Below are 15706 nucleotides of genomic sequence, written 5' to 3'. Positions count from 1 at the left end.
CTTTATGTAAATACCATTCTACTGAGGACTGGACTTGAAAAAAGCATCAAGTTTCAGTTGCTTTCCACTTTTATACTGTTTCTTAATAATTAACGATTGAAATTGCCGAAAATGCTCATGATAAGCAATCACCTCTGGATCTGAAGATGCACCTATGAACGAGATGATGTCGTCCATGTGTTCTCTAACCATCTATAGTTTCGGACCAACTGGAACCGCTTCTTCTTCATCTTCCTCGCTGTCAACCTCCTGATCGCCCCATAGAACATCTTCAGCAATCTCTTCCTGGCTGAAAATTTGGTAGCCTGGGTCATCCTCGTCGATGTATAGTCATTGTTCAATGTCATTCTCACTGACATTATCACCAGTTCGCATCAGTTTCACGGAAATCAGAGGTTTCAAAACCTCTGAAATCGTATTCTGGTTCACTCCCATTCAGTAAGTTGGTCCAGCCATTAGCAAATGTTGTAGTCTTTATCTCCTTCCAAGTGGCAACAAAATTAAAGATGGCATATTGATGTTATATGCATGCAAATTTTGAAGTGTCCTGGCTCCTCTTGTATCTTCTTTGTGATCGTTTTCATTCTCCAAGACAACCATAAGCGCTTCAAGAAACTTCTTCTTATACAACCACCTGCAGGCAACAATGACTCCCTGGTCTACAGGCTGTATTACAGTAGTGGTGTTTGGAGGAAGGAAGCTACATTTTATTCTTCCATTCCTACTAACCAACTTCCCAGCATTAGGATGGGCTGATGCATTATCAAGAAGTAAAACAGCTTTTACATCTTCAGGAGAGTTTTTAGGACCTCTTCTTGGTAATTTTGCACTTCAAATATGAAGTGACTGAAAAACCAGTCGGAAATGTCACTTATAAATCAGGCAGTCCTTGAGCTGGAACAGATGACAAGCAACTGGTTCGTAACAATCTTCAAAGCACGAGGCTTTTGTGCACTTCCGACTACCATCAGCTTGAGGCGATGCTTGCCAAATGGCATTAGCACAAAGTAGGGCTGAAATGCACTCCTTATTTAATTTGCAACCAGGCATGCTAATCTCATGTTTGTTCACAAGGGTATTTTCGGGAACAGCATGATAGAACAGGCTTGTCTCATCTGCATTGTAAACTTGAGACAAAATAAGACCCTCAGATTCAATGACTTCATTGATGTATTTTCTGAAGGGCTCAACTTGTTCATTATCGGCACTCAGTGCTTCACCACATGTTTGCCTGTTTGTAATACTATGGCATTTATGAAAGCGCCAAATCCACCCATCACTCGCCTGGAACTATATGCCCATGTGTTGTGCCAGTTTTTCAGCATCCACAACCTTAGTTCAACACCACTAGACTGCTGTTGAACAAACCACTTGTAAACTCCTTCTTCTAAATTCTCATGATTGGCCAACTTCACATGTTTCTTATCTGCCACAGTGAAACCACTTTTGGAGCTCTCAACACTATATTTACAAAAATTGAGTAAGTTTGTCTTTATTTTTGAATATGTCCAAAACTGTTTGCTTTTTCATGAAGTAAAGTTCACAAACATGAGCAGCAGATGCACAGCTTTCCAACTTACTTATTATCTCAAGTTTCTGTGCTATCATCAAGTTTACTCATTTTCTTTTAACCCCAGACATATTAACTGATATTAATAATGATTAATAAAAATTACTCCAGCAACAGCCTAAACATCACATGTTTTGCACTAGCAAAGCTACTAATGCTATGCTACCGAAACAAAGCACATGCATGCAAGTAAACTATTACGAGTACGCACAAAATATCATGAATATATGTGAATGTATCCGAAGACGGATACTCTCCTTCCTTTTCGACAATTAAGAAATGGGCTGCTGAGTTTAAAAGTGGCCGTACCAGCCTTCAAGATGATCCACGTGAAGGACATCCAAAAAGTGTAACAACACCAGAAATCATTGATCAAGTGCACAATATGGTATTGGATAACCGGCTAGTCAGTTTATGAAATTGCTGAGACTATAGGCATTTCAAAAGAATGTGTAGGATATATTTTGATGAAGAATTACAAATGAAAAAGCCAGTTGTTCAGCACCAAAGAAGACAAAGTTGGTTCCATCAGCAGGAAAGGTCAAGGCATCGGTCTTTTGGGATGCTAAAGGCATTTTGTTTATTAATTATCTTGAAAAGGGTAAAACAATAACCATGGAATATTATTCTGATCTTTTTAACCAGACTAGATGAAAAAAATTTGTAAGAAAAGACCTGGTTTGCAGAAGAATAAAATCATCTTTCATCAGGACAATGTACCTGCCAACAAAGGTGTTTTGGCAATGAGAAAATTAAGGGATCTACACTATGAATTGTTGGAACATCCACTCTATTCACCAGATTTGGCTCCCTCTGACTTCCATCCCTTCCCAAAATTAAAACCCTTCCTTGCTGGTCAGCGTTTTTCTTTGAATCAAGGGATGATTGCAGTGTAGAGGGATATTTTGCAGATCTTACTGAAAACTGCTACAGGGATGCGATAATGGTGCTGGAGCATCGCTGGAATAAATGTATTAGTCTTAAGGGATATTATGTTAAAAAATAAAAATAGTTTTGAAATTATAAATTATGTACGCATGGCGAAATGTAATAAGAGATGTCTTTGTGGAGAGGGAGAGAATGAACGAAAGACGAGAGAAAGTATGGATTTGTCGTAAGTGCGATATATTGTTGGATTATGATACACAGAATGTGAAACTGAAAAGATCGATAGTGTAAGTGAAAGAAACGGAAATCAAATGAAAGATAGAGAGCCTGACAGAGTGAAGGAATTCAATGATGTAGAAGCAAAAGTTATGGAAAAAGTTGCGAAAAACGGAAATGAAATGATAGTGAGAGAAGCTGAGGGAGTTAAAGAATACAAAGATGTAGAAGAGAAAGTTACAGAAGTTGAAAAAATGGAAATGAAATGAAAGTTGGAGAAATTGAAGGAGTGAAAGAATACAAAGATGTACAAGCGAAAATTGGTGATAAAGGGGTGAAGGAAAGTATGAACGAGTAAAAGAAAATAAAGTGCAGCCGAATGAGAGGTAGCGAGATAGAGAGTAAAATTGTCAGAATGCAAGATTTAATGAACCAGATATTGGAAATGAAAAGTGAAATGAAGAATATGTTGAGTGATGTTAGGCGTCTAGTGGAAATTAATGAAAGTGTGCAAGAAAACAGAATAAAAGAACAAAGAGTAAAAGAAGTGACGAGTGATTCCAGGATAGCAGTATATGGAGACCCAATATTTTTAGGGGGCTAGTTACTGACCGAGTCCATAAGGTCTGCTATCCGGGTGGGAGAATGAGTACAATAATTAAGGTGTTGGACATGAGGAAAAAAACGAGCGAGAGCGTTAATTGTGATTGTAGAGACGAATGATCTAAGTGGACATAAGGAGGAGGTGAGGACAAATATCAGGAGACTATTGAGAAGAGTGAAAGATAACAGTGTAGTAGAAAAGGTTGTCAGTGTGTTACTCAGGTATGATGATGATGAGTTGCAACAGAGAGCCAAAATCATGAATGGTATGTTGGTGGAGCTGTGTGAGGAGAAGGGAGTGGAGGTTGTGGATGTATGGCATGTGTTTGAGAGAAGAATGAAATTATACAGGCGTGATGGGTTGCATTTAAATGGCTTTGGAGTGTGTGCTGGAGAAAGTGTTGCTGGATGAAAGTATAGTGTGTGGAAGTACAGTGTGTGATGCGTGCCAGAGATCAGAAGGAAGAGATGAAGAGAAAAATCAGGAGAAGTACTGAAGAGACAGCAGTGGAAACAGCAGTGGGGTGAGAGAGGAAGAGAGAATGGGAATATAAGGGGAACAGGGGGGGAGCTCGGGTGGACAAGGAGACATGCATAGAGAGAGAGAGAGAGTGTGTGAATGTTGAAAGTGGCAGTACGTATGAAGATGGGGTATATTGCAATGTGGGTGGAGAAGTGGTGATTTGGCAGGTGTAGTGGGAAAATCACAACCAACATATGGCTTGGATAGGACTGGCTATAGACCTAAAAATGAACTGTTGTGTTTGTTTACAAATGCCAGAAGTATCAGAAATAAATGAGATGAAATGGTTTCAGTGATTGAGTTTATTCGCCCCCAAATCATTGGAATAAGTGAAACATGGTTAAATGAAGATGATATCGTAATGGGAATAGAAATGGAAGGGTATTTTTCGTGAGGATAGAAAGGGCAGGAAGGGAGGGGAGTGCTGCTGCTGATGATGGCAGGGGAATTAAGTCCACATAAGGTAGAGATGGAGGGAAATAGTGGCAATGGTTATGAGGCAGTGTGGTGTAATGTGGAGGTTGAGAGGAAGACATATTTAGTTGGATGTTGCTATAGGCCAGGGAATGTCGAAGGTGATGATGAAGAAATGTATAAACAACTTGGATTAGTGAACAAAGGAAGGGTAATTCTTATGGGTGATTTTAATTATGGCGGTATAGATTTGAATGAAGAGATAGCATTTGGAAATAAGGAAAGAGATAACTATCTCAGGCAGCATGTAAAGAAAGGCATACGAGGATCAAGAGGTCTAGATCTCATCATTTCATCAGAGGATGTAACTGTTAGAGGGGTTTCACATTTTCCTCCAGTTGGTGAAAGTGATCATGAAGTAATCAGCTGTGTTGTGGCTAGTCATATGCAGTCTTTTGCGAGGAAAGGATATATGTGGAATTATAAGGCTGGTGATTATGACAAGCTTAGGAGATAACTTTGAGCTGTAAAATGGAACGAGGAGTTGAGCGGTAAGGAAATAAATACTGCATGGGAACTTACAAAGAAATACATAACAGCATCAATGTACGAATGTATCCCAAAGGCCAAAAGGCTGAATAAGGTTGGTGTAAAATGGATGAATGTGGAGCTTAAGCATGAAATCTAGAAAAAGAAAGTACTTTGGAGGAAGTACAAGATGAATAATAGTAATCAGTCACATGAAGAATATAAAGAACAAGCCAGGAGAGTGACTCAATTAGTAAGAAAACAAAAGTAGAGTATGAGCAGAAATTGGCAAATCAGGCTAAGAAAAACCCTAGAGTTTTTTTTTAGATATGTGGCAAGTAGAAGGAAGAATGATCATGGAAAAATGAAGTTAAGGGATGAAAGTGGTAGAATGGTAACTGCTGCAGAAGACATTGTTGAGGTATTCAGTGATCAATTTACAAGTGCGTTTCATCCTGATCAGGGTGGAATCATGAGGAATTGAGTGTAGAGGATATAGGAGAGAATAGCTTAGTTCTGAGTGAGCAGGAGGTATTTTAGGAAATAAATAACCTTGATGTTAATAAGGCGATAGGATTTGATGAAATATCACCACACATCTTAAGAGAATGTTCCAGGGAACTGGCGGTAGCATTGGCATGCCTGTTTAACAACAGTTTTGCAACAGCACAGGTTCCAAGAGAGTGGAAGGAGGGTAAAATTGTTCCACTGCATAAAGGTGGTGATAAGGCTGTAGCTTCAAATTATAGACTGGTCTGTATATCAGGAGTTGTGGTGAAGGTCCTGGAGAGATTGGTGAGAAGTAGGATACAGAAATGGGTTCATAACAGCAGTATTCTCTGTGGTTATCAGTATGGGTTTGTTAAGAGGAGATCATGCTTCACTAACTTACTTATGTACTATAACAAGGTAACAAATACCTTGGACAGAGGAGATGCATATACAGTGGTGTACTTGGATTTTGCAAAGGCTTTTGATAGAGTGCCACATGACGAGCTCTTAATTAAATTGAAAGAGTGGGATTGGATAACAGACAATAATTAAGGTTTTGCATCATCAGCTGTTTGCAGATGATGCAAACTGGGGAGAGCAATGCACAGTCAGGCTGATGTTAATGCCTTACAAGAGGACTTAAATAGATTGCAGGTAAGTGGAACTGTCAGTTCAATGTTGCCACCAAGTGTAAGGTTTTGAGATTTGGTAAGCAACAATGGGATGCCAAGTATACACTTGGTGGGGAAACTTTAACAGAAGAAGAGGAGATGAGAGATCTAGGTGTGATGGTGGACAAGGACCTGAAATTCAGGAGCCACATTGTACAAGTTGTGAAGCCATCACATCGAATAATGGCAATGATGCAGAGAACCCTGACATGCAGAAATAGAGAAGTTATGATTCCATTGTATAAGGCCTTGATCAGGCCTCATATGGATTATTGTGCACAGATTTGGTTGCCAGGTTTTCATGGTGACGAGGATATGTTGTAAAAGGTACAGAGAAGATTCACAAAGGTAGTCAGTGGTCATCTTTGAATGTGGAGTACGAGGACATTGAGGGGAATGTAAGTTGCAGAGCCTCGTGAATAGGAGGAAGGGGGGGGGGATATGATTGAGACATATAAACTGGTCAGAGGTTGTTATCAGGTAGACATGGAAGAGGTTTTTCATAGAATTGGAGAAGGAAGTAGAACAAGAGGCCATTGCTGGAAACTGTATAAGGAGGGTGTGAGCAAAGGAGTGAGAAGCAGGTTTTTAGCATGGAGGGTGGTTGGTGAGTGGAATGCATTGCCTGAGTATGCTGTGGATGTGGACACATTGAATAAGTTTAAGATGTGGTTGGATGAGCATTGTATGCAATAGTGAGTCCCTCCCAAGATGAGTCTCTTACTCCATGGAGGTCGGGTGTTGATAATAATCACAAACATCCATACCCGCTGTGGGATTCAAACTCACAGCCTTTTGGCTGGAGAGAGGATACTCTAACCACTTGGCCAACCATAATTTCTTGAAAAGTTTAATTTACTTTGTATCAGAAGGGAAAACTATCTACAACTTAAGGTCAATTATTCATTAAAATCACTAAAATAAGGTTAATTTACAAGAAAAGACATCCATTCAGCAAAAAACTACAAAGTATGTAACACTACAAACAATGCAAAAAAAAGTGACTATACTGCCCTCAAAGAAAACTGAACATAAGAGGTAAGACAAGTGTGTATAGAAGATTATTTAAAATAGGAAGTGATAACTATTTAGATTTGAGCAGGATAAAAATGAATTTCATAATGAAAAATAAAACATGTACAAAAGTTTTAAAAAGAATTCCAATTGAGCAGATTTTAGAGGTGAAAACTGTAGATTCAACTATACAAATATCATTCAAAAATAAAATGAAAGAATTTGAAAACAAGAATTAAACCACAGAGAAACAGAGGCAGACTCTGAAGAAGCAGTGATTCAGTCAGAGAGGGAAGAGATGATGTTTGCAATGATAGAAATCTGAACTTCATGGTGGACTTAGGAAATTAAAGTCATGGAAAAGAAGAAAGTGCATCAAATGTTTCTAGCAAGTAAGTCAGCTTCTATTCTGAGAGAATACACAAAATCCACAAAAAAATTAGCAGCTAAATAAATATCTTTATTATTTTGCTCTTGTGGTGGGATGTTCAATATCATTAAACTTAAAATGAAGGTTTAAATTCAGTTTCAAAATTCAAAAATAAGCTTCTCACCTTAAATTCAACTTCCACAACACGATGTTCATTTTGTAATTTGTCCACACTGATTACTGAATCTCCAAGATCTGTTTTGTTTTTATAATCTGTTCCAGTTGTCATTAGCCACATTTGAACCTAAAAAATGACTTAGGTAACTTAAATCATACTTATTATTTTATTATAATATTTTTGGTATCTGATAATAATACCACAAATTTTTACTTGTTTTTTTTTTTTGTCATCTCCTTCACATGAAATAAACTGTTTTTTATTATTAAAATGGTATCATACAATGATTATGAAAATAAAGTAAAAAATTGCAATACACATACATCGATTTTTTTTATTATTATTATTATCCACTATGTATTCATATTCAAAATGTACGACCTTATGTTTATCTATTAAGCACCTGGAGTCAAAAGACTCCATGGAGGCCTGAATAATAATAATTTAATTAAGACTAAGGTATAAATCGCTATTAATGCATCACAAGCTTACATTATGGTTGCAACTTTAAACACTAAGAAAAATATAAAAAATTTTAAAAAAATAAAAAAAGTAAGTTCTTCGCTCCAACTTTTCCAACTATAGAATTATTTGAAGAATATTATGTTTCCCTTTCAAAAATGGCAACAGCCACTCACTACAACTGGCTCTCACCTCCCTCAATAGCATTGTTCCATGCTGTATGTAATACCCAAGGCAAAATCATTTATCTGGCTCATTATAAACACAAACATCACTCAAAATATCTGGAAAGAAGAAGACATGAGAAAGAAACATGTATTATTATTAGTAGTAGCCATTGCCATTGATGCAATCTGTTAATTTCCATAATCTTACCAGTTTCCTTTCTTCCTTCATTACCTACATGTCATCATGGATGGCTCCCTCTCTTTGAACTTCACCATCATTCACTGCAGGATGGGCCGTGTCCTATCACCAACTCTCTTTTCCTGTACAAAAATTACTTACTTTCAATCACCACTAATTCTATTTATAATTTTGCAGATGGTAGTACTCTTCATTCAACCTACTCATTTGACAAACCATGCAGTGCACAAACATCTCAGGCATCAAGATCATCTACAATCAATGCTTTAAACATTGATCTATGTACAACCCTGAATTGGGACAAGAACAATCTGGGAACTTTTAACAATGGTGACAAAACACAGTCTTGTCTCTTCTCTTATAAAGAGATCTCAGCTCACCTACTCTTACCCTCATAATACACAAATCACCAGACATGATCAAATCTCTATCTGCTTGGACTGTTACACTTATCCCCAGTTTCTCCTGGCATAAACACATCACATCAATAGGTTTCTCAGTATCTAAAAAAAACTAAGCATCCTCTATCATTTAAGATGCTAATTTACACCCAACCAGCTATTAACTTTATACAAATCTCAAATCTGCCCATCCTTAGAACACTGCTCACATGTTTGGGGTAATGCAACTAAAACAACTCTAAAAATTCTTGATAATGTCCAGAGGGGAGCAATTTGGTTCACAGATGACTGCTCTCTTTCTTACAGATTTACTTCAATCCCTATCTCAGAAATGCAATGTTTCAGCACTGTGTCTGTTCTACACTATCTCAACAGTAATTCTTCTTCTTCTGCAGCTTCTCCCACTTAAGTGGGGTCACTGTTGATGATGAGTCTCCTCCACATCTTCCTGTCCTGGGCTGTCACCACATCCAAGTTCTTCATCCTCAAGTCGTTCATCCCACCAGCTCCCTCCATCTCTTCTTCGGCCGCCCATGCTTCCTCCTTCCTTGCACATCCATCTGCATGACCCTTCTTCCCACATATTCGTCCTCCCTCCTCATCACATGACCAAACCATCTCAACCTTGCCTCCTGTATCTTCGCTCCTAAGTTCGTAACTTTCACTGTTCCCCTCACAGTCATTTCTCAGATGATCCTTTCTGGTCACACTGCACATCCACCTAAGCATTCTCATCTCAATATCTCAACAGTCATTGCTCCACTGAAATGGCAACTATCATTGCCGCTGTTAATCCAAGTGCAGCAGCCTCCCAGTACTCCTTCACTATGCAACTGCAAGCACACCAAATATACTTCTCCTCTTCCTCTTTCATTCTGTCCACCTCCATTGTCTGAAGCAAAGGAAGCAGAATGCCCTTAGAAGAGGTGATAAGGAAGTTATTATGTCTCTTTATAGGTCCACATATGGATCAATCTACACAGATCATATCACTTATGTTTCTTGGGGATGGAGAAGAGAAGAGAATCCAGAAGTAAGTGACCAAGATGTTGACAGGTAGAATGCTTAAATTAAGGGGATAAAAATCCCTTATTATTTTACAGCCAGTATGCGAAACTCTGAGATCAAAAACTATGATCTAAGAGTTTCATACCGAAGAACTATCGACGAATTCAAGCGTAAGTGAACACCTGGTAGTACAACACCAAGGCAACTCGAAGCAAAGGTGGAGCAAGCTCCCTCACTATCCTTGATGTTTTCTCATAATGTAAAAGACAGCTCCTAGGAGATGTAATACTGCCTTACATTATGAGGAGAGGTCACTACCCAGACCGGTTTCAACCTTTTGCCGATAGTTCTTCGGCATGATACTTAGATCGTAGTTTTCGATCTCAGAGTTTCGCATACTGGCTGTAATATAATAAAGGATTTTTATCCCCTTAATTTAATTAGCTTCGCCAGAAAAATAGCAGTTTGGCTTTTTATCTTAGTTATAATATATGGGCACACCTTTCTGACATTCGTATAGTGAAGGTATGCAAGTTCTTTTCACTTAAACTTTGATATCATCCAGGTCTATCTACTCACTGATGAGACCTCAAAAAAGGTTGAAACCGGTCTGGGTAGTGACCTCTCCTCATAATGTAAGGCAGTATTACGTCTCCTAGGAGCTGTGTTTTACATTATGAGAAAGTATCAAGGATAGTGAGGGAGCTTGCTCAATCTTTGCTTCGAGTTGCCTTGGTGTTGTACTACCAAGTGTTTACTTATGCTTGGATTCGCTGATAGTTCTTCGGCATGAAACTCTTAGATCGTAGTTTTCAATCTCAGAGTTTTGCAATACTGGCTGTAAAATAATAAGGGATTTTTATCCCCTTAATTTAATTAACTTCGCCAGAAAAAATAGCCGTTTGGCTTTTTATCTTAGGTAGAATGCTTCTTATGAGAATATGTTGAATTGTAGGTTGAAACTGGTCTGTAGGCAGAAAAGAGGTGGTATGATGAGAGATATAAAAATTTTTTATAAGATTATTATTATTATCTGAGACATCCAGGGAGTCAAGGAAGCTATAAATTACCCAAACCTATCATACTTTCCCTTAAATTCATTCACACTAGAGCATTCACTATTCCTAATGGCAAATTATTCCACTCACTCACTCACTGCTTGCTGGGAGAAAAACCTAGCTCTTACCCCTTTCTTGACTGTGAACAAACTTAACTTCCATGGACAACCCCATGTTCTCTTCCCACCTTCCATATAACGAAAAATTTCATCAGTTGAAATCCTGTAACATGCATTCAAAAGTTTATAGACCTCTATCATATCACCCCTCTTTCTCCTGTTAACCAGAGTCTGCAATTCACATATTCGCAATCTGTCCTCATAATCTAAATCCCATAATCTAGATATAATCTTTATAACTCTTCTTTGCACCCTTTCCAGAGCTTCTTTATCCCCTTGGAACCCGGAGCCCCAATCTGTGCACAATGATCTCGGTGTAGTCTTATCAAAGCCTTATAAAGAGGCAAAATGACTTCCTTATCCTTACGTCAAAGTTTGCTTCAACATCACAATTATCCTCTGAGTTGTATTTGCAACTTTTGCTATGTGACCTTTGAACTTTAAATTCTTATCAATACACCAAGATCCCCTTGCCTCTTCAGTTTCTTGTAGCATAATCCTGCTAATATAATATGCTGCTGGAACTCTAATCATGCCAAAGTGCATAACTTTACACTTACTAATATTAAATTGTGGCCATTTTCGTTTATCCAAATTTCCAGTCCATTCAAATCATTTTGTAATTTCTCAATATCAGTAGCATCCTTGATGCTACTGATATTGCCTTACCTATCTTTGCATCATCGGCAAACAATTGCATATCTGATGTTAGATCCTTCCTGATGTCATTAATGAATAGATTAAACAATAATGGCACAAGGACTGAACCTTGAGGTACAACCACTGGTTACCTTAAATCTGGAAGATTACACCCACTGTACACCACTTTTTGATGTCTGTCTGTCAACCATCCTCTGATCCAAGAGATTATATTCCAATCCAATATTCTCCAGTTTATGCAACAGCCTTTCATGTGGTATCCTATCAAATGCCTTAGAAAAATCCAACATTATCATAGTGTATCCATTCTCTTTATCCAACTCATCTGCAATATTGTTATAAAATATGAGCAAATTGCTAAAACATGACCTTCCTTTAGTAAACCCATGCTGTTCCTTGCATTGTATATCATGTTTGTCTACCCATTTCTGTATGCGAGTCTTGCCAACTTCTCTAAAATCTTCATTACCACACCAGAGATACTGATAGGCGGTAGTTAGACACATCAGTTTTTGCACCGCCCTTGTACAATGGAACTATCATACATTCCTTCCATTTCTGTGGTATCATTCCTGAGCTGAGATTAAAGTTATATAAATGTGAAAAGCCTAACCAATTCGGCTGAACATTTCTTTAGGAAACGGGCTGATATTTCATGTGTCCCTATTGACAAATTCTGGGCCAGGTAACAGCTCTTCAACCTCATTTTCATGAACCTGTAAGTCTTCATCCAACATAGCAGTAGCACTCTGCACTATATTACATACACCTGGTTGATATATCTTAGCAAAGTGAGCATTCATTAACTGAACAATCTCCTTAGCTTCCGACACTCAGTTGCCATCTGCATTCAATAAAGTTATTCTTCTACATTCATTCTTTCTTTAGCTCATGGCATAACAATAAAATTCTTTTGGATTGCCTTTAGCTTGCATGGCCAATTTCTTTTCATACTCTGTTTTAGCTTTCTCACAATACTCTTTACTTTTCTGGCCTGAGCTTTATATATTTCATAACTCTTCTCACTCTTATTCTCATGATATTCTTTCCACATCTTCTTCTTGTGGATCTCTTGCTTAATAAGGTTGCACATTCATTTCACTCCCAACCTATTTATTCTTCGAACACTAGAGATACATTGAGATACCGCCTCATTCAAGCACTTTTTCAAAAATTCCCATGCATTGTTGATGTTTTTCCCCATTCAATAACTGATACCATGGGACCAAAGATAGTATTCTCCTAAGTTGATCATAATTTCCAGCTTTGTGGTTCAGCATGTAACCTGTTTTAATTGGAGATTCAATACAAGTAGATTATTATTATTATTATTATTATTATTATTAAACAAGACCTCATGGAGTCAAAGACTCATCTAGGAGGTCCTTTTATCTCACACACATCTCATCATACCGGGTCTTAAACACATTCAAACTCCTTGCAGACACCACACTCTCAGGCAAGGCATTCCAATCATTCACAACTCTGCACGAAAAAAACCTGCCTCTCACTCCCCTACTCACACCCTCTTTATACAGTTTCCAGGCATGACCTCTGGTTCTCCCCTGATCTCCAACTATTCTCTGCAGAACTTCTCCACCATTGATCCTATAACAACCCCTTACCAACTTGTGGGTCTCTATCATATCTCCCCTCTTCCTTCTCTCCACTAGACTCTGCAAATTACATCTTTTCAATCTTTCCTCATACTCGACATTCCAGAGGTCAGAAACTACCTTAGTCAGTCGCCTTTGGACCCTTTCCAACATCTCTTCATCCTTCTGAAAACCAGGTGACCAAATCTGGGCACAATAGTCCATGTGTGGCCTAATCAAAGCCTTATACAATGGAACAAGAATCTCCCTACTTCTACACGTCAGTGTCCTCCTCATCATTCCCAGAAGTCTTTGTGTTGTCTTCACAATTTTGGCGATGTGTCCCCTAAATTTTAGATCCTTATCCACTATCACTCCCAGATCTCTTATTTCCTCTACTTCCAACAATATATTCTTACCAAGCATAAATTCTGCATCCCATCTTTGTTTTCCAAATTTTAAAACCTTACATTTTGCAACATTGAACTCACATCCCCATTTGCTTGCCCAATCACTCAATTTATTCAAGTCTTCTTGCAAGACCACAACATCTTCACTACTCTTTATGGTTCGTCCCAACTTTGCATCATCTGCAAACAACTGAATATCTCCATCCAAATCTTTGCCAATATCATTAATATACAAGTTAAATAGTAATGGCCCTAAAACAGATCCCTGAGGCACTCCACTAGTGACTTTCCTTTTCCTGGATATTGCACCCCCATACACAACTTGTTGATACCTATCAGATAGCCAGTCTCCAATCCAATGCACTAATCTAATATCCAACCCCACCTGCTTTAGTTTGACTGTCAACTTATCATGAGGTACTCTATCAAAAGCTTTTGCAAAATCCAAATATAATGTATCCTTCTCCTCTGTCCAAGGAAGCAGTCACTTTATTGTAATAAGTAAGTAGATTACTAAAACACGACCTCCCTTTAGCAAATCCATGCTGTCCATCAAAGATTATACCATTGTTGTCAACCCAACTCTGGATCCTAGTTCTCACAAGCTTCTCCAACAACTTAACCACAACACCTGACACACAGATAGGCCTATAGTTTGATGCTTGAGTTCGATAACCTCCTTTATGAAGTGGCACAATCTTGCCCTCCTTCCACTCTTTAGGGATTTGACCAAGTGCAAGACTCGTATTAAAAAAATATGTCAAGGCAGGTGTCAACTCTCTGGCACATTCCTTCAGAATACGCGGTGATATATTATCAAGTCCCACAGCCTTATTTACATCTAGTTTACTCAACTCCCCAAACACCTCTTCCTCACTTACAGTCAGTCTCTCCTCCCCATCATCAACTGCTCTTAATCTCTCCATGAAGTCACATTCACAAGATTGAAAGATCTTTATGAACTGTTCATTAAGTATCTCCACCACACATTCTACAACAGCTGTCTTTATACCATTTCCTCCAATCAATGTCATCCTTCCATAATCATTCTTTCTTTTGCTGGCTACATATCGCAAGAACTCCCTAGGATTCTTTTTAGCTTCATTAGCTAACTGCTGTTCATACCTCTCTTTAGCTACGCTCACCAACCAAGTCACTCTCCTTGCCTGGTCTTTGTAGAACTCATGAAATTGGTTACTTCCACTTCTCTTATGCTGCCTCCACAATGCCCTTTTTCTCTGTATTGCATGCTTAATCTCTTTATTCATCCATCTCACACCTAACTTATTTAACCTTCTCACCCATGGTATACATTTAGACATTGCATCAACTAAATAGTTTTTGAAAATCCTCCAAGCTGCATTGATCTCTTTTCCAGCTAACTCCTCATTCCATGCTACACCTGCAAGCTGTCTCCTGAGCTCTTCATAATCACCCCCCTTGTAGTTCCACATATACCCTTTTTTCACTGGGGTCCTTGCACTGCTGGCAACCACCCAAGTAATCACCTCATGGTCACTTTCACCAATTGGTGGATGATTTGATACCTCATTGATAATTACATCCTCCGATGAGATGACCAAATCCAAGACCCTTAATCCTCTTGTGCTCTCTGTTACATACTGTCTGAGGTAGTTATCCCTCAAAAACTCAAGAAACTCATTTTCCTTACTTCCAGTTGCTATCTCTTCATTCCAGTGTATATTGCCATAATTAAAATCACCCATAATGATCACCCTTTTCTTATTTGCTTGGCTTATTTGACTATACATTTCACTATCACCACCATCCACATTACCAGGTCTATAACAACATCGCACCAAGTATTTGATTCTATTCACCTCTATCTCACACCATACTGCCTCAAAACCACTGGCCCCATTTCCCTCTTGCATCTCTACCTTGTATGGACATAACTCTTTCTCTATCATGAATAGCACTCCCCCTCCCTTTTTACCCCTTCTATCCTCACGAAACACATCATACCTTTCCATCTCTATTCCTGTCAGGATGTCATCCTCATCTAACCATGTCTCACTTATTCCGACAATCTCTGGGTGCACAGACGCAATTAGTGCAACCATTTCATCCACCTTGTTTCTTATACTTCTAGCATTGGTATACAAACACAACAACTCATTTCTGGATCTACAGCTAGTT

At 38.4% G+C, this 15706-nt stretch overlaps 1 protein-coding gene across 1 annotated transcript in view; it reads right to left on the bottom strand.

Moving 5' to 3' along the window:
* The window catches only part of LOC150109560 (coiled-coil domain-containing protein 141-like), a 451763-nt gene that overhangs the window by 330148 nt on the left and 105909 nt on the right, over positions 1 to 15706 (bottom strand). The window contains exon 6 of the mRNA XM_090409020.1: positions 7474 to 7593. Coding sequence (XP_090265146.1) covers positions 7474 to 7593 — 120 coding nt within the window. The remainder of the gene's footprint in view (positions 1 to 7473; positions 7594 to 15706) is intronic.

The sequence above is a fragment of the Typopeltis vanoorti genome, chromosome 2 (genome assembly GCF_054136105.1).
Source record: "Typopeltis vanoorti isolate ZY-2024b chromosome 2, IOZ_Tvanoo_1.0, whole genome shotgun sequence".
NCBI classification, from domain to species: Eukaryota; Metazoa; Arthropoda; class Arachnida; order Uropygi; family Thelyphonidae; genus Typopeltis; species Typopeltis vanoorti.
This window is presented reverse-complemented; position numbering and strand designations above follow the sequence as displayed.